At 39.8% G+C, this 24,893-nt stretch overlaps 1 protein-coding gene across 4 annotated transcripts in view; it reads right to left on the reverse strand.

The window, feature by feature from the left end:
- Positions 1-24,893, reverse strand: part of SPAST (spastin) — a 91,481-nt gene that overhangs the window by 12,074 nt on the left and 54,514 nt on the right. For all 4 annotated transcript variants that reach the window (XM_028831798.2, XM_015112061.3, XM_015112063.3 and 1 more), the window contains 6 exons: positions 16,051-16,125; positions 14,266-14,337; positions 5,685-5,760; positions 5,358-5,449; positions 5,133-5,212; positions 393-435 (listed from right to left, as the gene is read on the reverse strand). In XM_028831798.2, coding sequence (XP_028687631.1) covers positions 393-435; positions 5,133-5,212; positions 5,358-5,449; positions 5,685-5,760; positions 14,266-14,337; positions 16,051-16,125 — 438 coding nt within the window. The remainder of the gene's footprint in view (positions 1-392; positions 436-5,132; positions 5,213-5,357; positions 5,450-5,684; positions 5,761-14,265; positions 14,338-16,050; positions 16,126-24,893) is intronic.

The raw sequence follows: 24,893 nt of genomic DNA on the forward strand, positions 1-24,893 counted from the left end.
AATGTTTTGGAGTTTCATTCATAAAACTTAATATATGAAGTGAGTATGCAGCATGTATAATGGATAACAGTATCCATTAAATGAATATACCACATTTGTTTATTCACCAAAAGGAACATTTTAGATCATTTGTAGTGCTGGCTATTATTGATACTGCTGCTATAAAAATTCTTGTACAAGTCTTTGTGTAGACATACATTTTTGTTTCTCTTGGGTAAATTCCTAGGAGTGAAATTGCTGGGTCTGACAGTAAGCTTATGTATATCTTTTTAAGAAACCACTAAACTGTTTTCCAAACTAGCTGTACCATGGATTGGAAGACTTAATATTGTCAAGATGGCAGTTCTTGTTTCTGCTTTAAAACAAAAAAAAATTCAAACACAGATACATACCTCCTCATTTGGTAAAGACACATATACCCGTTTGATGAAACGCCTAAAAAAAAAAATCCAGCACTTTTAGAAATATAATTTTGAATTTAAAGCTGAAGCAGCAAATGACAGGAAAAAGCTTTTAAAATATAATATTCAAGGCATTGGAATGCATTTTGGTAGTTATCAATGTAAAAATATTTTTGTTACTCTTTTAAAACTCTAGTTAATGTTTAAAAATCCTTAATTTGGTATTGTTAGAATTAATCATTTATGTATGTATATGTTTTTAATAGCAGTAATGCTTTAAAACAAACAAAATATCTGATATAAGTAGATCTCCTATCTTCTTGAATCTGAAAAAAACTAAAATCAGCAAGGATAATAGAAACAGAAACGTACACTTCATCAACAAACTAGGTAATATTTGCGGAACTAAAATACATAAAGGTGAACTGCCTAGGGCAGTGAAAATTACACTGACAAAGGAAGACACACAAAGGATCTGCTGCTGAAGATCATGGACATGACTGTCAGAATACAGTTTTCCTCCCCAAAAGAGATAGCACACCCTAAAGGGTTATAATAAAGCCAATCCCTCCACATTTAAACAAGCATATAGGCCTGGCTCTGCAGACCATGTAAACCCTAACTGATAGCATAGGAATGGCAAGGAAGGTGAGACTGAACAAAGAAACTCTAAGACGAATTATCTTTATAAGAAGGCATCTAACAGTCTGGTGGGAAGGCAATGTCTTGCAGTGACCAATATTTTTTAGTAGAAGAATAAATCAACCCTATCTCTTATTTACACACACATATACTTCATTATTAGGTAGGGCTTCACTGTAAGTGAGGGAGGCTGCATGTTAGTTTAGAGTATACATGGACTACTCAAGATACCTATCCCTTCCCCTACAATATCCTTCCAAAACTAGGTTTTCCAAGAAAACTCTTTTATTCAAAGAAAAATAATAAGCAAAAAGAAAAAACCAGGACAGAGCTCATTAAACAAACAAAAAAAAACCTGCCCCCAAAAAGAGCAAACAAAACACAACAAACATAAACTAGATAAAATGAAGAACATGCATGAGAAGATTTTGCCATAGAGCAAATTAAAATTATGACCAAATATCTTTCCATGAAATAAAATAATTTTAAAAGAATTTTTATTTTTTTATCCTTAAGTTTTTTTTATAGATATGGAGTTTTGCCATGTTGGTGAGGCTGGTCTGGAATTCCTGGCCTCAAGTGATCTGGCCTCCCGAAGTGCTGGGATTCCAGGTGTGACCCACCATGATGCCAACCAAAGAACCGTTTTCTTTTTTTTTTTTTTTTTTTTTGAGACAGAGCCTTGCTCTGTCCCCCAGGCTGGAGTAAAGTGCCCCAGTCTTGGCTCACTGCAACCTCTGCCTCCCGGGTTCAAGCGATTCTTAGCCTCCTGAGTAGCTGGGATTACAGGTGTGTGTAACCACACCCAGCTAATGTTTTATATTTTTAGCAGAGACAGTGTTGTGCTATGTTGGCCAGGCTGGTCTCGAACTCCTGGCCTCAAGTGATCCACCCTCCCCAAAAAATTGTTTTCTATGAAACAAGAGCCCAGTGAAATGTAAGAGCTTACGGAAATAACGTATAGATGCTCAAAGAAATAAAACAAAAGATGAAAAGTAGAATAACAGAGGTCAGGAAAGTAATGAATAAAAAACCACCAAGGAAAGAAGAGTTAGAAAAGATACAGCACAAAGGAGATTAGATACTAACCCAGTAAGAAATAAAGGCAACAGGCTTGGGAAAACAGAACAAAACAAAAAGACCTAAGAGTTTAAAAGGATTAACAAGAAAATTGCAAAAAGACCTGAGAGTTTAAAAGGATTAAGAAGAAAATTACAGATAGGGAAAACAAAAGGATGCAACATAACACATAATTTATGTGCAAAAGAAAACAGAAAAATGAACTAGGAAAAAAAATTAAGATACCATTTAAAATAAATTTCCCATTTTAACGATATTTATTCTTCCAATCCATGAGCATGGAGTGTTTTTCCATTTATTTGTGTCATCTCTGATTTATTTTAGCAGTGCTTTACAGTTCTCCTTGTACACGTTCTTTCACCTCTGTCATCAGCTGTATTCCTAGGTATTTCATTTTCTTTTTTTATTATTATTATTTTTTTAATTTTGGAAATGGATTCTTGCTCTGTCGCATCCAGGCTGCAGTGCAGTGGCATGATCTCGGCTCACTGCAACCTGTGCCTCCTGGTTTCAAGCGATTCTCCTTCCTCAGCCTCCTGAGTAGCTGGGATTACAGGCACCCACCACCATGCCTGGCTAATTTTTTGTATTTTTAGTAGAGACAGGGTTTCACCATGTTGGTCAGGCTGGTCTTGAACTCCTGACCTCAGGAGATCCACCTGCCTCAGCCTCCCAAAGTACTGGGATTACAGGCGTGAGCCACCGTGCCCGGCCGGTATTTCATTTTCTTTGTGGCTATTGTAAATGGGATTGTGTTCTTGATTTGATTCTTAGCCTGGACATTATTACCGTATAGAAACGGTACTAACTTTTTGTACACCAATTTTGTATCCTGAACCTTGGGGTAAAATCATTTATCAGTTCTAGTAGCCTTTTGATGGAATTTTTAGGGTTTTCAAAGTATAGAATCATATTGCCAGTGAAGAGAGAATGATGACTTCTTTTCCTATTTGGATGCCTTTTGTTTCCTTCTCTTGCCTGATTTCTCTGGTCGTAAAACGACCATACTGCCCAAAGCAATTTACAGATTCAATGCTATTTCTATCAAACTATCAATGTTATTTTTCACAAAATTAGAAAAAAATTATTCTAAAATTCATATAGAACCACAAGTCCAAATAGACAAAGAAATCCTAAGCAAAAAGAACAAAGCTGTAAGTATCACATTACCTGACTTTAAACTAAACTATACAGCAGCCCAAACAGCATAATTCTGGTATAAGACCCACAGGCCAAAGGAACAGGATAGAAAATTGAGAAATAAAGCCACACACCTGTAACCATCTGATCTTTGATAAAGCTGACAAAAACAAGCAATGGGGAAAGGACTCCCTACTCAATAAATGGTGTGGGGATTACTGGCTAGCCATATGTAGAAAAATGAAACTGGACCCTTACTTTTCACCATATACAAAAATTAACTCAAGGTGGATTGAAGATTTAAATGTAAGATCTCAAAGTATAAAAATGCTAGAATAAAACTGGCTAAGTCCCCAAATGCAATTGCAACAAAAATAAAAATTGACAAGTGGGGCCTAATTAAACTAAAGAGCTTCTGCACAGCAAAAAGAACCATCAACAGAGTAAACAGACAACCTACAGAATTGCATCCAACAATGGTCTGATATCCACAATCTATAAGGAATTCAAACAATTGAACAAGCTAAAAACAGACAACCCTGTTAAAAAATGGGTACAAAGGAAATGAACAGACACTTCTCAAAAGACATATGAGGGGACAACAAACATGAAAAAATGCTCATCATCACTAACCATCAGAAAAATGCAGATCAAAACCACAATGAGATATCTCACACCAGTCAGAATAGCTATTAATAAAACGGCAAAAAACATCCCATATTGTCTAGAGATTGCGGGAAAAAGTAAAAAAATAACAGATGTTGGTAAGACTGTGGAGCATATGTACTGTTGGTGGGAATGTACAGTTCAGTCATTGTAGAAAGTAGTTTGAAGATTTCTCAAAAAACATAAAACAGATCTACCTTTGACCCTGCAATCCCATTACTGGGTATGTACTCAAAGGAAAATAGATCATTATACCAGAAAGACATGCATTTCATGTTTATTGCTGCACTATTCACGACAGCAGACATAGAATCAATCTAAATGTCCATCAATGGTGGACTGGATAAAGAAAATGTGGTACATACACACCATGGAATACTATGCAGCCATAAAAAAGAATGAAATAATGTCCTTTGCAGCAACATGGATGGAGCTGGAGGCCTTAATACTAAGCCAATTAACGCAGGAACAGTAAACCAAATAGCTCATGTTCTCGTAAGTGGGAGCCAAAAATTGAGTACACATGGACATAAACATGGGAACAATACACACTGTGGACTACTACATGGGGGAAGAAAGGAGTGAGGTGTGAGTTGAAAAACTATCTACTGTACACTATGCTCACTACCTGGGTGCAATATAATCACGTAATCCATCCAGTAAAGAGAGAAAAAATCAAGTTAATTTACAAATTTGAAAAAATCAATTTGGATTCAGACTTTTATACTACTACAGCCAATCCTAGAAACAATGGGGCAATATTGTAAATTCCTTGGGAAAGGATGCCCAAGAATTTTATGGTGAGCCAAACCGTCCTTCCAGTACGAAGGGAATAAACTGGCTCAAACACACAAGAACAGAAAACACATTTTCCATGAACCCTGCTTTGATCATCTTCTCATGAAGCCCAATAAAAGAGGGTAAGAATCAATTCTGAAGTGTAAAGATAATTTAATGCAACCCAGAAGAACGGATCAATTTACCTAAAACCATAACTAAACCTTTACTAGACTAATTCTCCTGATATCAAGCAGTTGACCTCAAAATCCTTATGTAGTTGGTAACAAGAGGCTAGAGGATAGTACTGGAGGAAAATAGTGAATTTAGTCTTAAAACTGAGAGTAAGGAAATAATATGTAAGATGGACACATGAGTATATACTGTCTGTAATAAATGCATGTATTTCCATATAAATCTCCCTACCTGAGAACAGCCTCGTCAAGCTCTTGTGGCCTATTAGTTGCACCCATTACAAGTACTCTGTCATCTCCAGCAGACTGTACCTACAAGCAAAAAATCTCTTTTCAATTCATTTAGAAAAGTAATAACAAATATAAAGATATTTATAATTTTAACATTGGCCATTCAATAGGAAAATATATATATGAAAATGCTGCCACATTAAAAATAATCATAATCAACACTTACACCATCAAATTCTATTAGAAATTCAGTTTTTAGGCGTCTACTAGCATCGTGCTCCCCTTCTCTTCTTTCACACAAAAGGCTATCAACTTCATCTAGAGGAAATACAAGTATGAGACTTTAATTAAAGACCAAGCTATGTGAATCATCTGAGATTAATCTAGTTTACTACTTAATAATATAGTGGGTCCTATTAAATTCATTAGACAGTCTTTAAGCTTGCCCTTCTTTAAAACTTCTTCCTTCTGAATAATGTTTCCAATCATATCTTTCCTATTTGGAAAGGGAAATTTCACAAATAGTCAACTTAGTTGGAAAATAGGTTCTTACCTATAAAAATTATAGAAGGCTGAAGTTCTCGAGCCACAGCAAAAAGAGCCCTCACCAATTTCTCTCCTTCTCCCACCTAAAACAAGGCATTATATTGTTATACACATAAAATGCAACATTATTCCAGTTTTTTAAATTTTATGTTGAAAATCTAGCACACAGGAATTTAATTTCCCTTCCTTAAAACAACCAAAGATTTGGTTTGAGAAAGGGGACAGTATTACTGAACCATTCCTTACAATTTTAGACAATAGACCGTGATTTCATACAGCCTGGTAAGTGCTTTAAAAATTCATCTGTTTTGCTTCACCCTGCATTCCTAAGACTTGAGAATGAAATAGCTATTCGATCAAGGATATAACTAGTGAGAAAAGGGGAAGACGAGGGAAGAGAAAAAAGACACTGTACATATTCTTTAATCCCTAGATTACAGGGTATATTTACAGAAGCAAGTAAATTGGAATGTGCTCTCCTAAACAAAACTTTCTCTATTAAGAACATCGTGAAAAGTCATTCACACATAAATATCAACATTTCTTTCTTTTTTTTTTTTTTTGAGACAGAGTTTTGCTCTATAGCCCAGTAAGGAGTGCAGTGGTGCAATCTTGGTTCACTGTAAATTTTGCCTCCTGGGTTCAAGTGATTCTCATCCCTCAGCATCTCAGGTAGCTGGGATTACAGGTGCCCACCACCATGTCTCGCCAATTTTTGTATTTTTAGTAGAGATGGGGTTTTACCATATTGGCCAGGCTGATCTCAAATGCCTGACCTCAAGTGATCCACCTAAACTTGGCCTCACAAAGTGCTGGAATTACAGGCATGAGCCACGGCGCCCAGCCAGTAAATATCGAAATATTTCCAGATAGTCCAGAAGGTCAGTGAACACCCCTTGAGACACTCCCAGGTGCTGACACCATACAAAGGCCATTTTATGCACCAAAGTAATGAAAGAGTCATGAGGTCTGTGATAATCTACAGTAAAAATTTTTCTGTCCTCTAGGTGGCATTTATTATTTTTATTGAAGATTTAACTAAAAACAAAAGAAATGTCACCAGATTTAGAATAATCAAAACAAATATTCTAGGCTGGGCGTGGTGGCTCACACCTGTAATCTCAGCACTTTGGGAGGCCAATGCAGGCAGATCACAAGGTCAGGAGATGGAGACCATCCTGGCTAACACAATGAAACCCTGTCTCTACTAAAAATACAAAAAATCAGCCAGGCGAGGTGGCGGGCGTCTGTAGTCCCAGCTACTTGGGAGGCTGAGGCAGGAGAATGGTGTGAACCCGGGAGGCGGAGTTTGCAGCGAGCCGAGATCGCACCACTGCACTACAGCCTGGGCGACAGAGCAAGACTGTCTCACATAAAAAAAATAAAAATTCTCAGAGCTGAAAGAAATCTCAAAAGATCATCTCTTATGACATTAACATTTTACAGATGAAACAGGCCTAAAGTGATACTTTCTTAAGGCCAGTTCAGGATATAAAAGTTATGCTAGAGGCCGGGCACGGTGGCTCATGCCTGTAAACCCAGCACTTTGGGAGGCCAAGGTGGGTGGATCACCTGAGGTCAGCAGTTCGAGATCAGCCTGGCCAACATGGTGAAACCCTGTGTCTACTAAAAATACAAAAATTAGCTGGGCGTGGTGGTGCATGCCTGTAATCCCAGCTACTCGGGAGGCTGAAGTGGAAGAATTGCTTGAACCCAAGACACGGAGGTTGTAGTGAGCCGAGATCACACCACTGCACTTCAGCCTGCGGCGTAAAAGTGAGACCTTGTCTCAAAAAAAGAAAAAGCTAGCCTAGAATCCCTATCTCCTAACTTCCACGACAATACTTTCCATTATACCATGTGCATAATGTGGGTAAACATGCTTTAATAACAACTTGAAGACCAGGCACAGTGACTCATGCCTGTAATCTACTAGCACTTTGGGAGGCTGAAATGGGAGGATCATTTGAGCCCACAAGTTTGAGACCAGCCCTGGCAACACAGTGACACCTTGTCGCCCAAAAAAAAAATTTTTTTTTTTTTTTTTTTTTGAGATGGAGTCTCGGCTCACTGCAATCTCTGCCTCCCAGGTTCAAGCAACTCTCCTGCCTCAGCCTCCTGAGTAACTGGGACTACAGGCACCTGCCACCACACCCCGCTAATTTTTTGTACTTTTAGTAGAGACAGGGTTTAACCATATCAGCCAGGATGGTCTCAAACTCCTGACCTTGTGATTCGCCCGCCTCGGCCTCCCAAAGTGCTGGGATTACAGGCGTGAGCCACCGCATCTGGGCCTCCAAAATTTTTTAAAATTAGCTGGGCATGGTGGCACATGCCTGTAGTCCCAGCTACTTGGGATGCTAAGGTGGGAGGATCACTTGAGCCCAGGTGGTTGAGGCTGCAGCGAGCCATGGTCATGCCACTGTACTCCAGCCTGGGTGACAGAACAAGACCCTGTCTCAAAAAATAAGTAAGTAAATAAATAAATAAATAGAATAATGGCTTGTAAAATTTCACATAGGAAGTAAAATGTGATCAGGAAAATAGGTGCCATTTTATAGTTACTTTTAACTACTTTAGAAAATTGAGAACTTTTTTTTTTTTTTTTTTTGAGACGGAGTCTCGCTCTGTCGCCCAGGCAAGAGTGCAGTGGCCAGATCTCAGCTCACTGCAAGCTCCGCCTCCCGGGTTTACGCCATTCTCCTGCCTCAGCCTCCCGAGTAACTGGGACTACAGGCACCCGCCACCTCGCCCGGCTAGATTTTTGTATTTTTTAGTAGAGACGGGGTTTCACCGTGTTAGCCAGGATGGTCTAGATCTCCTGACCTCGTGATCCGCCCATCTCGGCCTCCCAAAGTGCTGGGATTACAGGCTTGAGCCACCGTGCCCGGATGAGAACATTTTAAGTACTATGGTTTATTAAAATATTTAAAGAAACTTACAAAAGATTTTACTTAGCAGAGATAATACAAGATAAATATTACTGCCCACATGGAGACCATCTTCTAGTGGAGGTGACAGTTAATATTACTAACTTCTCCGATTTTTTTTCCTAGTTTTTAAATCTAGCAGCATACTGATGCACTGAAGACCAAACTTTACATTTTGAAGACTGTGTGGAAAAACACTGTAAACTGGCTAGAACTATGTGAATGTTTTTTTTTTTTTAAATAATAGACAAGCAGATTAATTAACAGTTCGAACATATAAGAAAAATGTAAAAACTAAATCTATTTGTGTAAAAAAGCACAACTACAACTACATGCAACAATCCGGATAAATCTCATAAATATAATTCTGATGAAAGAAGCCAAATACACATACACACAAAATCCTACATCATTAGATTTATATAAAGCTCAAAGGCATGTTAGCTTTGTCTATGATGTTAGCATAGTCGTTTTGAGAGGAGTGGATAAAGATGGTGGAGTGCCTGGAGGGATTTCAGGGCCACAGGTAACAAACAATTTATTTCTTGACCTGGGTGGCGATTTTGAAAGTATATTTGCTTTGTGGTAATCCACTGAGCTGTATACTTATGCTATAAATACTTTTCTACACATAAGTTATTCAATAAACAAGGTTAAACAACAATACATGTTAAGATACATATGTAACTGATTTTTTGTGGAAAATAATCTAGATATTTTAATAACACAAATGTTGTCCATGACTATGATGCAGTTCCTCCCAAAAGCTTTCTCAGGATATATCATGAGACGGAACATCTATATAACATTAGACAATGCTTTTTTTTTTTTTTTTGAGACGGCGTTTCACTCTTGTTTCCCAGGCTGGAATCGAATGGTGCAATCTCGGCTCACTGCAACCTCCGCCTCCTGGGTTCAAGCGATTCTCCTGCCTCAGCCTCCCGAGTAGCTGGGATTACAGGCATGTGCCACAATGCCTGGCTCATCTTTTGTATTTTTAGTAGAGACAGGGTTTCTCCATGTTGATAAGGCTGGTCTCAAACTCCTGACCTCAGGTGACCCGCCCACCTCAGCCTCCCAAAGTGCTGGGATTACAGGTATGAGCCACTGCGTCCGGCACAATGCTTCCTTTTTAAGTCTTCAAAATCAGGTCACATCTGAGGTAAAATATTCAGTTCTTATCTAGGCATACTGACAAACTGGCATGAGACCACAGAAAGACAACTAAAATAATGACTATTCTGGGGGCTGCGGGGAAGCGGATATACCATTAAGTTCCTATATATTTGAAAGGCTGTCTCATAAAAAAAAAAAAAAACTAGAGTTTTGTTAAATCAAGTATGTAAAAATTAGAAAAAGCAGATTTCAGTTAGACATAAGGAAAAAATTATATTAGCTAGTACTGCCAAAATGATAGACTAGACATTTCAATTTTCTTTTTCTTTACTTTTTTTTTTTTTGAGATGGGATCTCACTCTGTCACCCAGGCTGGAGTGCAGTGGCATGATCTTTCGCCTCATAGCAAACTACCTCCCAGGCTCAAGAAATCCTCCCACTTCAGTCTCCCAAGTAGCTGGGACCACAGGTACACACCACCACGCCTGACTAATTTCTTGTATTTCTGGTAGAGACAGGGTTTCGCCATGTTGCCCAGCCTGGTCTTGAACTCCTGAGCTCAAGTGATCCACCCGCCTTGGCCTCCCAAGGTGCTGGGATTACAGGCATGAGCCACTACACCCAGCCTCAACTTTCTTTTTTTTTTTGAGACGGAGTCTCGCTCTGTCGCCCAGGCTGGAGTACAGTGGCCGGATCTCAGCTCACTGCAAGCTCCCCCTCCCGGGTTCATGCCATTCTCCTGCTTCAGCCTCCCGAGTAGCTGGGACTACAGGCACCCGCCACCTCGCCCGGCTAGTTTTTTAGTAGAGACGGGGTTTCACCGTGTTAGCCAGGATGGTCTAGATCTCCTGACCTCGTGATCCGCCCGTCTTGGCCTCCCAAAGTGCTGGGATTACAGGCTTGAGCACCACGCCCGGCCCAACTTTCTTAAAAGTAAACTTGCTTCAAGATATTCAGGCAGTATCAGAATTGGGGGTTAAGGTCATGAATGCTATGTTGTTTCCGGAAACATGAAGATGAAACAGAGTACTCTTGAAACAAGTATGGATAAAAGAGAATGGTTGCTGTAGGCCGGGTGTGGTGGCTCATGCCTATAATCCAGCACTTTGAGAGGTACATGCGGGTGGATCACGAGGTCAGGAGATAGAGACCATCCTGGCTGACATGGTGAAACCCCATCTCTACTAAAATACAAAAATTAGCCAGGTGTGGTGGCTGTAGTCCCAGTTACTCGGCAGGCTAAGGCAGAGGAATTGCTTGAACCCAGGCGGCGGAGGCTGCAGTGAGCCAAGATTACGCCACTGCACTCCAGCCTGGCGACGAGCAAGACTCCATCTCAAAGAAAAAAAAAAAAGAGAGAGAGAATCTTGCTGTAATATTTTTAATGAAAGACCACACTCACTGGAGCTCAAATCCTAGTTTCCCACTTCCTGGTTATGAGATCCTGGACAGATCACTGAACTACTCTGTAATTCCCTACTTAATAAAATAGAGGTATGAGAATAGTATCTATACCTCATATGATTATTCCACAAATATTTATTTGTACCTACTCACTGCCAACTGAAAATGGAAGTGAAGAACACGTGGTGATAGTCTCTGCCTGCATGGAGACCATCTTCTAGTGGAGGTGACAGTGATATCAGATACAATTAAAATAATCCTATCAATGAATATGAATTTCAACTCCAATGAGTATGACAAATGAGGTGCAAGTGGTGCTAGGAGAATAATAAGGGGGAATAGTTTGGAGGGTCAGGGAAGGTTGTAACATTTCCGCTGGTATCTGAAGAATAAGTACAAATTAACCACAAGATAGTGTTACTGAGAAAGGAAACTCCATGGAGAGGAATCCCACCACAGGAAAAAGCATAACAATATTTGAAGAACTGTCTAAAGAAGAGGGAGTCTTAGCAAATAGACTTCAAAAACTATGGGTCTAACACCAAGGCTATCTCTATCATAGTGATGGAGGGAGGCTACTTTAGTCCAATGCCATAACAACTATGGTCAACATGTCAAGTTTGCCTTTAACTCACAGCTCATTATACAACCTTACAAATAAGTTTCCCATACATGTCTATAGTTACAGGCAGAGAGCATGCTGTTCATAGCAGCTAGACAATTCGGATCTCATGTCTGTTCCAAAGACATAGATCTGCTCTTGGTGTACTGATAAAATCAAGTTGCTTTCTCTGCAAAACTATAGATAGCAAAGTTATCCTTTGAGACTCTCATGGAAAGAGGCTATCTGGATATCACGTAGTGATGACCTCTGGATTCACCTCTGGATCTTTTTTTTTTTTTGAGATAGAGTCCCACTCAGTTGCCCAGGCTGGAGTGCAGTGGTGCCATCTTGGCTCACTGCAACCTCCGCCTCCTGGGTTCAAGTGATTCTCGTGTCTCAGCCTCCCGAATAGCTGGGATTACAGGCGCATGCCACCAAGCCTGGCTAATTTTTGTATTTTTAGTAGAGATGGGGTTTTGCGATGTTGGCTGAGCTGGTTTTGAACTCCTGACCTCAGGTATCTGCCCACCTTGGCCTCCCAAAGTGCTGGTATTACAGGTGTGAGCCACTGCGCCTGGCCTCACCTCTGGATTTTGGTGCAACAAATGCCAACACTTCAAACTTTTACAGGTAACATGATCTTTCATCAGAGATTCACATTTCAGTTTAAGTATTTTTGCCAAAACACTTCCAACCATAAAAGTTCGTTTTGTTTTGTTTTTGAGACGTGATCTTGCTCTGACGCCCAGGTTGGAATGCACTGGCATGATCGTGGCTCACTGCAGCCTCAACTTCCTTGACCCAAGTGATCCTCCCACCTCAGCCTCCTGAGTCACTGGGACCACAGGTATTCACTGGCACGTCCAGCTAAATTTTTTATTTTTTGTAGAGATGGGGGTCTCACTATGTTGCCCAAGGTGGTATCAAACTCCTGGACTCAAGTAATCCTCCTGCCTCAGTCTCCCAAAGTACTGGGATTACAGGAGTGAGCCACCATGCCCCCCTTGTTTTGTTTCTTTGAGACAGGGTCTCATACTGTCACTCAGGCTGGAGTGCAGTGGCATGATCACAATTCACTGCAGCCTCAAACTCTCAGGCTCAAGAGATCCTCTCACCTCAGCTTCCCGAGTAGTGGGACTACAGGTGCATGCCACCACGCCTGGCTAAACTTTTTATTTTTTGTAGAGATGGGGTTTCACCATGTTGCCCAGGCTGGTCTCAAACTTCTGGGCTCAGGTGATCTTCCTGCCTTGGCCTCCCAAAATGCTAGGATTATAGGCATGGGCCATTGTGCCCAGCCAATCATAAAGGTTTTGATAAAGGCAAACAGAGACTAAGGTATCTTTGGGAGGAGGAGGGGGCAACCAAGAGAAAGGGAGAGACGGAGAAAGACAAAGCAGTGTAAGGTTTGACAGAAACTACTTCATAGTTTTGCAGTGCATCAGTTATATTTACACACCAGTTCTGCACACCAGACAAATTACTCTCTTTAAGCACTGTAATTATGCTTGCCCTACCCCAAAACTAGACTGAGCATTTGTTTGAATAATACTATAGGGTCAGCGGAGGGTGAATGGAAAAAGAAAACTAAATTATAAACAATCAAAACAAAACAGGGAAAATCTACTGGCCAGGTGTGGTGGCTCACATGTGTAATTCCAGCACTTTGGGAGTTCAAGGCAGGAGGATTGCTTAAGCCCAGGAATTCAAAAGTAGCCTGGCAACATAGCGAGACCCTGTCTCTATTAAAACAAAAAAGTTAAAAAATTAAAACAGGGAAAATCTTGTGTCATATTTTAGATCAGAATCAGAAGGTCAGAAATACTCAGTTTATGCCATCAGATCTGTGTTCGTATCTGGTGGCTCCTTGAGATAAAATCCACTTTACTTGAAGCTTAAGTGGAAAGTGACAGTATTTGTTAATGGGTTGAACTGTGTTCTCCAAAAACATGTTGAAGTCCTATCCCTAGTACCTATGAATGTGACCTTATTTGGACATAGAATTGCTGCTGATGACAAACTTAAACTGAGATCATTAGGGTGGGCCCTAATCCACAGAGGAAATTTGGATACAGAGACAGATACAGGGAGAATGCCTCATGAAGATAAAGACAGAGATGAGAGGGATGCATCTACAAGCCAAGGAATGCAAAAGATTGCCAGAAAGCCACCAGAAGCTAGGAGGGAGGCATGCAACATACACTTTCCCTCATAGCCCTCAGGAGGAAGCAAGCCTGCCAACATTTTGACTGATCTTGGACTTCTACCTTCCATAACTGTGAGACAATAAATGGCTGATGTTTAAGCCAGCCAGTTTACGGTATTTTATTACAAGGCCCCAGTAAACCAATATAGTATTTGACAACACAAATGTACATAACTTTCTACTCTGAAGATTGATATTCATCATATGCAAATAATAGATATAAAACTCCTAGGAAAATATTTTCATGAAATATTATTACCATCTATAGTTAACAGTAACATTTAGACAGTAACTTAAAATATGACAATATTGGAAACAGAGCACTCACATATTTTGAAGTTAAACTTGCAGCACTTATATTAAAGAAGGTTGCATTCGATTCTGCAGCTACTGCTTTAGCCTTTAAAAATCACAAGAGCAAATATGAAATTAGTTCAATATATTACATTTAAAAGATAACCATATTTACTGATTTAAGTACTAGAAAAGATTCTCTAAAACTGTAAGCTATGAGGCCGGGTGTGGTGGCTCATGCCCGTAATCCCAGCACTTTGGGAGGCCGAGGCAGGCGCATCACTTGAGGCCAAGAGTTTGAGACCAGCCTGGCCAACATGGTGAAAACCCGTCTCTAATAAAAATACAAATATTAGTCAGGTGTGGTGGCACATGCCTGTAATCCCAGCTACTCGGGAGGCTGACATAGCAGAATTGCTTGAACCCAGGAGGAAGAGATGGTAGTGAGCCGAGATCACATCACTGCACTCCAGCTTGGGTGATACAGCAAGACTCTTGTCTAAAAAAAAATTAGTAAAAAATAAAAATAAAACTGTAAGGTATAATACAATCCCCAATACATAGCAATCAATGTGTTCCTTTCTCAGTAATATGGACAGGTTACAGGAAGAGCTGTGCTTCTTTCTGTTCTCCTCCTGAGAGAGAATGAGTAGAGAGATTTAAAAGAAAAAAAAGAGACACTGTTATTCTCTTCTCTTCTTAGATATACAAAGATAACTGCTTTGAGAAAGACAAACATCTAAGGAAAAGTTACTCTTTCCCTGTTTGTTTTTTCCATCCCGGAGGGCTATGCAGAGGAAAGAGGTATCCAGAGCCTGACAAAAACTTCTGGCAAAAGAATACTTAAAAAAAAAAAAAAAAAGCTATAACATACTGATTATTTAAATAAAGTTGTTATGATAGTAGAAGCAAGTATCAGAGGTTAGAAAGATACTCAATAGGCCAGGCACGGTGGCTCAAGCCTGTAATCCCAGCACTTTGGGAGGCCAAGACAGGCGGATCACGAGGTCAGGAGATTGAGACCATCCTGGCTAACATGGTGACACCCCGTCTCTACTAAAAAAACACAAAAAACTAGCCGGGCGTGGTGGCAGGCGCCTGTAGTCCCAGCTAGGGAGGCTGAGGTAGGAGAATGGCGTGAACCCAGGAGGTGGAGCTTGCAGTGAGCTGAGATCCAGCCACTGCACTCCAGCCTGGGCGACAGAGCAAGACTCCGTCTCAAAAAAAAAAAAAAGAAATAAAGAAAGATACTCAATATAGTAAGGTAAGCTCTTCCAAAGTAAAAATTTTATTTAATTTACAAAAAACAATGACAATCACACTGTCAAATTTAACCAACCAAAAACACACTACTGAAGATAACATACATGGTTCTCCATCTACTTCTACATTGAAAAGTAGCTGAAAAACTTAAATGTGTATCAGCCATAGGCAATGGCTCACCCCTGTAATCCCATCACTTTGGGAGGCCCAGGTGGGAGGATTGCTTGAGGCCAGGAGTTCGAGACCAGCCTGGCCAACATGGCGAAATCCCGTCTCTGCCAAAAATACAAAACTTAGACAGGTGTAGTGGCGTGTGCCTGTAATCCCAGCTACTTGGGAGGCTGAGGCAGGAAAATCACTTGAACCCAGGAGGCGGAGGTTGCAGTGAGCTGAGATCACTCAAAAAAAACAAAACCAATAAACAAAAAAACCCCAAAAGTGTATAATAGCAAAAAGCAAGTCATAAATAATAGGATCAGGGACAAGATAAAGTTTCTTTTTTTCATATTATCCCAGATATCTCAACAGAAAACTCGAATTTGAAGAGAACTCTTACCAGCATTGTCTTCCCATTCCCAGGTGGACCAAAGAGTAACAGTCCTCTGGCAGGAGCTCTAAGCCCTGTGAACAACTTAAAAAGACATACTTCAGTTTACAACTGTGATTCTAGAGACACTTTAAGTACTCTTTGTCATCTAAAAAGCATCCTTTTTTCAGTAGCATCCTCCCAAACAGAGCTGCCCACAGCTTTAAAGGAAACACATAATCATAAATTAATGTAATAATTAAAAACAGCTTGGTGTGGTGGCTCACACCTGTAATCCCAGCACTTTAGGGGGCCAAGATGGGAGGATTACATGAGCCCAAGAGTTCAAGACCAACCTGAGCGACATAGGGAAACTCTGCTTCTACAAAAAAAAAAATTAGCTGGGTGTGCTGGATCGATCGCCTGTCCTCCCAGCTATTCAGGAGGCTGAGGTGGGAGGATCACTTGAGCTTGGGAGGCCAAGGGTGCAGTGAGCTTTGATCACGTCACTGTACTCCAGGCTGGCTGACAAAGTGAGACCCTGTCTCAAAAAAATAAAACAAAATGAAATAAAACCAGTGGTAAAAATGAAAGCAGACTTTCATACTCCTCAGTGGTAAAAATGAAAACAGACTGCTTAAACAAGAGAAATTGAACACAGGCATGTTTCTCTACTTAGAAATCCCCCCAAATAATACTAAATGAATAAAAAAGATATGAATCTTCCAAAGAAAAACAGAAAAGGAGATTAACACAATGAATTCCCACAAAATGGAGAACTGATAAAGTGTGGTAAATCATTTAGCAGAGCTTAAAACCTAAATGCCTACTTGTGAAGGGATACCTAGATACAAGAAGCACGCTGACGTGAACAAAAATCCTGGGAAGGTTCAGTAACTGGATGTATCAGGCACCACAGCAAGCAGTAGTAAGGCAGGCAGTCAAAAATAGGAAATGGCTCACGCCTGTAATCCCAGCACTTTGGGAGGCCAAGATGGGCGGATCACGAGGTCAGGAGATCAAGACCATCCTGGCTAACAAGGTGAGTGAAACCCCGTCTCTACTAAAAATACAAACAAATTAGCCGGGTGCGGTGGTGGGCACCTGTGGTTAAAGCTACTTGGGAGGCTGAGGCAGGAGAATGGCATGAACCCGTGAGGCGGAGGTTTCAGTGAGCCAAGATTGCGCCACTGCACTCCAGCCTGGGTGACAGAGCGAGACTCCATCTCAAAAAAAAAAAAGGAAGAAAAAAAGGAAGAAAACACAAACAGGAATTGACTCCCCACTAAAGGCAGTCAAGCAGGTACCAACCCCCACCAAAGCAGGAGGCAGGAGTTTCATTCCCTAAAGAAGTAAGTCACGAGTCTCCAGACTCAGGGACACTAGGCATGGCAGGAGTCAAGGGTGGAGCCCCAGACTGAAAACATCTCACCTACACTTACTAACAATAGCGAAGGTATATGTACTTTTAGGTTGAATCATATGAAATGGCTAATATCCAACTTCAAAAAAAAAACTTCTGCTAGGCGTGGTGGCTCACGCCTGTAATCCCAGCACTTTGGGAGGCTGAGGCGGGTGGATCCCCTGAGATCAGGAGTTCAAGACCAGTCTGACCAACATGGAGAAATGCTGTCTCTACTAAAAATGCAAAATTAGCTGGGCGTGGTGGCACAGGCCTGTAATCCCAGCTACTCAAGAGGCTGAGGCTTGAGAATTGCTTGAACCCATGAGGCGGAGGTTTCAGTGAGCCGAGATCGTGCCATGGCACTCCAGCCTGGGCAACAAGAGTGAAACTCCATCTCAAAAAATTTAAAAAAATAAAATAAAATAAACTTTTTTTTAGTGATTTTAGGTTTATAGAAAATTGAGCAGAAAGTACAGAGTTCCCATATAACCTCTCATTCCTTTCCAATTTCCCCTACTCTGAATATCTTGTATTAGTGTAGTATATTTGTTAGAACTAATGAAAAAATATTCATGTATTATTATTAAATGAAGTCCACAGTTTACATTAGGGGTCAGTCTTATGTTTTACATTCTATGGGTTTTGACAAAGGTATAATGACATGTATCCACCATTGGATTATCATGAAGAACAGTTTCACTGCCTTAAAAATCCACTGTGCTCCACCTATTCATCTCTCCCTGCCTTCCCTGGCAACCAATGATCTACTTATTGTTTCCATAGTTTTTCCTTTTCCAAAACATTATATAGTCAGAATCCTATAATTTAGCCTCTTCAGATTGGCTTCTTTCATTTAGCAATATGCATTTATGGTTCCTCCATATATTTCTGTGGCTTGATATATCATTTCTTTTTATTGCTGAATACTACTCCATTACATGATGTTCCACAGTCTGTTTATCCATTCACCTTCTTATGGATGCCTTGGCTGCTTCCAAGTTTTGGCAACTATGAATAATGCTGCTAGAAATATTCATGTGCAGGTTTTTGATTGGATGTACATTTTAAACTTATTTGAGTAAATACTAAGGTGTAAGACTGCTGAACCATATGGTAAGAGTTTTGTAAGAAACCATCAAACTGTCTTTGGTTTTGTAAAAAACTGTCCAACTACCTTCCAATAGGTTCTACCATTTTAGATTTCCATCAGCAATGAATTAAAATTTCTGCTGCTCCACATCCGTGCCAGAATTTGGTGGTGTCAGTGTTTTAGATTTTAGCCATTCTAATAGGGGTGGCAGGGTGTCTTGTTGTTGTTTTAATGTGCAATTTCCCTAATGACATGATGTTGAGCAGATACTCATATGCTTGTCGTCATCTAGCTTCCTTTGTGGGTGTCTGTTCAGATATTTTGCTCATTTATCAACTGGGTTGTATATTTTCTTATTGTTGAGTTTTAAAAGTTCTTTGTATATTTTGGATACTGGTCCTTCATCAGGTAATGAATTTTATAAAGTCTCCCAGTCTGCTGTGTGTCTTTTCATTCTCCTAACAGCGTCTTACACAGAGCAGAAGTTTTAAATTTAAACAAAGTTCAACATACTGATTTTTTTTTTCAAGGATCATGTTTTGGTATTGTACCTACGAAGTCACTGTCAAACCAAAAATTTTTCTCAGATGTTATCCTAGATTTTTCTCCTATGTTATCCTCTAGAAGTTTCAGTTCGCAAGTTACATTTAAGTCTATGATCCATTTAAGTTTATTTTTGTGAAAGTTGTCAGGTCTGTCTAGATTAACTTTTTTGCATGTGGATGTCCAGTTGTCCTATACCATTTGTTGAAAAGGCTATCTTTTCTCCACTGAATTGTCTTTGTCCCTTTGCCAAAGATCAGTTGACTTTATCTGTGTGGGTTGATTTCTAGGCTCTCTGTCCAGTTCTACTGATCTATTTGTCTATTCTTTTGCCAATGACATGCTGTCTTGATTAATGTAGCTTTACAGTAAGTCTTGAAATTGGGTAGTTTCAGTCCTCTGACTTTTTTCTTCTTCAATACTGTGTTGGCTGTTCTAGGTCTTTTGCCTTTTCATATAAACTTTAGTTTGTCAGTATCCACAAAATAACTGGCTGGATTTTGATTGGGACTGCACTGAATCAATATATGAACTTGGGAAGAACTGACATTGCAATAATAATTTAGTCTCCCTGTCCATTTACATGGAATATCTCTCAATTTACTTAGATCTTTGATTTCTTTTATAAGTGCTATAATTCTTCTCATATAGACCTTCTACAACAAACTTTGTTAGAATTACACGTAAGTATTTCATTTTATTAGTGTTAATATGAATGGTATTGTGTTTTAATTTCAAATTCCAGTTGTAGCCAGGCGCGGTGGCTCACGCCTGTAATCCCAGCACTCTGGGAGGCTGAGGTGGGTGGATCACGAGGTCAGGAGATCGAGACCATCCTGGCTAACATGGTGAAACCCCATCTCTACTAAAAAAATACAAAAAATTAGCCGCGCATGGTGGCGGACGCCTGTAGTCCCAGCTACTTGGGTGGCTGAGGCAGGAGAATGGCGTGAACCTGGGAGGCGGAGCTTGCAATAAGTCGATATTGCGCCACTGCACTCCAGCCTGGGCAACAGAGCCAGACTCCATCTCAAAAAACAAACAAAAAATTCCAGTTGTTCACTGCTGGTATATAAAAAAGCAACTGACTTTGTATATTAATTTTGTATTCTATACCCTGTCATAATCACTTATTAGTTCTAGGAGCTCTTTTTGTTGGTTCTTTGGGATTTTCTATATATGCAAACACATTATCTTCAAACAAAGATATTCATCCATTTTTTAAAAAAAATATATAGGCCGGGTGCGGTGGCTCAAGCCTGTAATCCCAGCACTTTGGGAGGCCGAGACGGGTGGATCACGAGGTCAGGAGATCAACAGCATCCTGGCTAACACGGTGAAACCCCGTCTCTACTAAAAAAATACAAAAAACTAGCCAGGCGAGGTGGCGGGCACCTGTAGTCCCAGCTACTCGGGAGGCTGAGGCAGGAGAGTGGCATAAACCCGGGAGGCAGAGCTTGCAGTGAGCTGAGATTCGGCCACTGCACTCCAGCCTGGGTGACAGAGCAAGACTCCATCCCAAAAAAAAGAAAAAATATATATATATATATGGGGTCTCACTACATTGCCCAGGCTGGTCTTGAACTCCTGGGCTCAAGCAATCTTCCTGCCTTGGCCTCTGAAAGTGCTGGGATTATAGGTATGTGCCACCATGCCTATCCCTTAACTGTTTTTGACCTATAAAAACAGTAATTTCAGGCTGGGTGCGGTGGCTCATACCTGTAATCCCAGCACTTTGGGAGGTCAAGGCAGGTGGATCACCTGAGGTCAGGAGTTCGAGATCAGACTGGTCAACATGGCAAAACCCTGTCTCTACCAAAATTACAAAAATTAGCCAGGCATGGTGGCGCATGCCTACAATCCCAGCTACTTGGGAGGCTGAGGCATGAGAATTGCTTGAACCTGGGAGGCAGAGGTTGCAGTGAGTCAAGATCATGCCAAGGTACTCCAGCCTGGGCAACAGAGTGGGGCTCTGTCTCAAAACGAAACAAAAAACAAAACAAAACCTAGTAATTTCACATGGCTCAACCTAACAGAAAACAAAGTCCTCTCCTCTCACCCATTTTCTGGGACACCAATAGTCAAGCTTGTATTCTCCAAACAAGAGACCAGAAAATTCTTTTCTAGAGAAGCGAAATAACCCCAGAAAAAAAGGACTGACAGCTATAGCCATTTGGAGAAACCTAAATAAACAGTAGGCTTGCTGCTTGATCATCCTGTGATTAATGGGCTCTCACTATCAACAATTTACTTACAGCACAGAGTCCTAATCAACTTTTTTATTGTTCCACGTAATATAAGTGGACAACCAGAATAACCAGACATTTGAGAGAAGCTTCCAATATGAAAGAGCTTAAGGCAAAAATAAAAGAGGAGGCCGGGCGCGGTGGCTCAAGCCTGTAATCCCAGCACTTCGGGAGGCCGAGACGGGCGGATCACGAGGTCAGGAGATCGAGACCATCCTGGCGAACACGGTGAAACCCCATCTCTACTAAAAAATACAAAAAACTAGCCGGGCGAGGTGGCAGGCGCCTGTAGTCCCAGCTACTTGGGAGGCTGAGGCAGGAGAATGGCGTAAACCCGGGAGGCGGAACTTGCAGTGAGCTGAGATCCGGCCACTGCACTCCAGCCTGGGCGACAGGGCGAGACTCCGTCTCAAAAAAAAATAAATAAATAAATAAATAAAAAAATAAAAGAGGAGGAATCTGGAAGAAACAGATAATAAAGTAAACAAAAGAAAACTTCACAAAAGCTCTCAGAGACAGAAAAGAAGACATCGCATCTATGAAATAAGAATAGGGCTGGGCACGGTGGCTCATGCCTGTAATTCCAGCACTTTGGGAGGCCAAAGTGGGTGGATCACCTGAGGTCAGGAGTTTGAAACCAGCCTGGCCAACATGGTGAAACTCCGTCTCTACTAAAAATACAAAAATTAGCCGGGCATGGTGGTGGTGGGCACCTGTAATCCCAGCTACTTGGGAGGCTGAGGCAGGAGAATCACTCGAACCTAGGAGGCGAAGGGTGCAGTGAGTGGAGATTGCACCACTGCATTCCAGCCTGGGTGAGAAGAGTGAGACTTCTTCTCCCCTGTCCCCCAGAAAAAAAGAAAGAAATGTACAAGAGGGAAAAAGATAATATAAAGAAAATGCATCAAGCACATCATTATAAAATGTCAGAAGAGAAGAATAAAGAGAAAATCCAAAAAGCTTTGGGAAATAGAAATAAGAAGTCCAATGCTATCCTGATTCCTGATCTTCTGTCTCTAATACAAAGCAACACCGGAAGCTAGAAGACAATAGATAATGCCTTCGAAATACTCAGGGAAAATAGTTTCCAACTTAAATCTTGACATCCAGTCAAATTATTAATAAAAGAAGATAGCAGAACAAAGATATTTTCAAAACTACAGCATCTCAAAAAATTCCCTCACACAAACCTTTTCTCAGTTACTGAAAGATATAGCCATCAAAATGAGAAAATAAATTATGAATGTGGAAAATATGGAATTTAAAAGACAGGAGATACATAAGAAAGAAAGAGGAAAAAAAGGAAAAGGAAATCATGACGGTAGTGAAGACAGATTAGAGAACAACCACTTTGAAAGAGGCATGGAAAGCATTTGGTCTTGAATGAAAAGGTGGTGGTTCCAGGAAAAAGTATTCTGGGGAAAAAAAAAAGATCTGAGTTAACAGGTTTTTAGATTGGTTTGGCCATGTGGAAATTAGACTGAAATGGAAAAGAAGAATTATCAATCAATAAGATGAAAATTAAACAAATGAAAAAATAACACAATTATTTAGGGGGGAAAAAGGCTGTACAAGGAAAAAACAGTACACTACTTGGTTTGGTAATGAATAATATTTAAAAGCACTAAATATTCACTGTACTCCAGCCTGGGAGAGAAAAAGTAGGAGGACAGGAGTAGAAGGTATGTGGTATGATGGAACTAAGGGTTCATTCACTATGATATACAAGTTAGTAGATTAGAAAAGGAAACAAAAATTAAGAAATGGCTTCATAAGATTATTTAAAGAGGTAAGTTCTAACATTTTTGAAAGAAGAAAGGCTGATGTTTAAGCTGGTATATGAAAGATAACATCATATTTAGAAATTCATGGAAATTTTTGTAATCTCAGCTACTTGGGAGGCTGAGACAGGAGGATCACTTAAGCCTAGGAGTTTGAGGCCAGCCTGGAGAACACAGTGAGACTCTGTCTCAATTTAAAAAAAAAAAAAAAAAAAAGAAAGAAATTCATGGAAATTTTAGTAGACAGAGGAAAGCTTTTTAAAACTGGAGAACAATCACATTTTCTATAAATCTCAAAGAATCACATTTAAGCAAGAGAACAAAATAAGAAATATAAAAAGCTCAAAATGATAGACAAGCTGCACAGGATATGGAAGAGATCTATGTAGATCTATTTAAAGTATTTAGACAGATTACTGTGATATACTTTAAAATGCAGTCTTGCTTTTAGGTGAGAGGGCATGTTCTATTTTCTGCTATACAGTTTGAGGTTTTTTTCAAAGATTAGTATTTGCAACTTTTAAAAATTATGTTTAATGTTAAAATATAATTTAAAACATGGTCCTATGTGATTGAAGGAAGATGGAGAAGTTTTTCAATATCCCCTCCAGGGCTATGGCTTCATGAATGAGCAAGATTTAAAGCACTTGTTTTAAGTAATTCTGAGAGCAATCTATCTCAAGTGAGTATCTTTTGTATTATCTCCTTAAAACCAGTTTTAGATGACGAATTATGATTCTGTGTTTCTACAATGAAATAAAAATTCCAGTATACTCAAGAATGCCTGCCACTCACCTTCTTGATGTAACCTAACAATGTCTCTATTGTGGTCTATGCAAGCTTCCTACTATGGGGAATTAGGAATAAAGCTGATTTTTTGCACAATGGAGGCATGTTATGGGATAAGTCTTACCCATTCATAGGCTTAACATGATTCATTTTGTGAGTCTATTGTGAAAAGCTGAGCTAGGACAATAATATTCCCTTTCTTGGAAATCTGAACTAGAAGGAAAAAAAGTTCCATTTGGCAGGTGTGGTGATGTATAGACAAGTTTGTACCAAGATATAAACCTTGAGACCTGGCTCTACCACAGATCTTGCTCTTCCTTAGGTCTCAATTTACTAAGTTTCCTAAGGTTTCTGCCCCTCCTGAGGTCAGGTTATTCAACTTTATTTGAAATAACCTGCAACTGGCATTTTTATATTATAGCTTCTTAATTGCACATTATGTCACTACCATGAAAATATGCCTAAATTCAAATTCACATGTTACTTACTATTTTAGATATGTTCCCTATAGGCCTGGGTAAAGCAAAAGCTGAATGACTTCTTGCATAGCCTAAATATTTCCTTGGTATTACCTTCACAATTTTAGATATATTTTTCTACCCTTAAATACTAAAACTCCACATGTAAGAATTAGGTAGCAGCTATAGCACTAAAGAGGCAGTTCTAATCTTAGAAATGTATTTCTCAGGTCTACCACTTAACTAAAATCTTAAGCAAGTCATTTTAGCTCTTAGGACTAGTTTATTTATCAATGAATGGATCAGAAGACTGCTAAGATCCTTTTCAGGTCTATAATTACATAAATCCTCTTTGAGTGGGCTTTTTTTTTTTTCTCAATATTTAGTCTACAGCATTTACTAATCTTACATAACTCCAGCAAAATACTAGCTCAATATGTAAGCTACGTTTCCCAAAGTGTGACCTGAGGTGGTACATGATATAAACCCAGTTCACACAATGACAAATGCTTTCTATTTTAATAATTATCTAATTATTGTACTGGGTATTAGCAAAAATCT

This window comes from Macaca mulatta, chromosome 13 (assembly GCF_049350105.2).
Source record: "Macaca mulatta isolate MMU2019108-1 chromosome 13, T2T-MMU8v2.0, whole genome shotgun sequence".
Lineage (NCBI taxonomy): Eukaryota > Metazoa > Chordata > Mammalia > Primates > Cercopithecidae > Macaca > Macaca mulatta.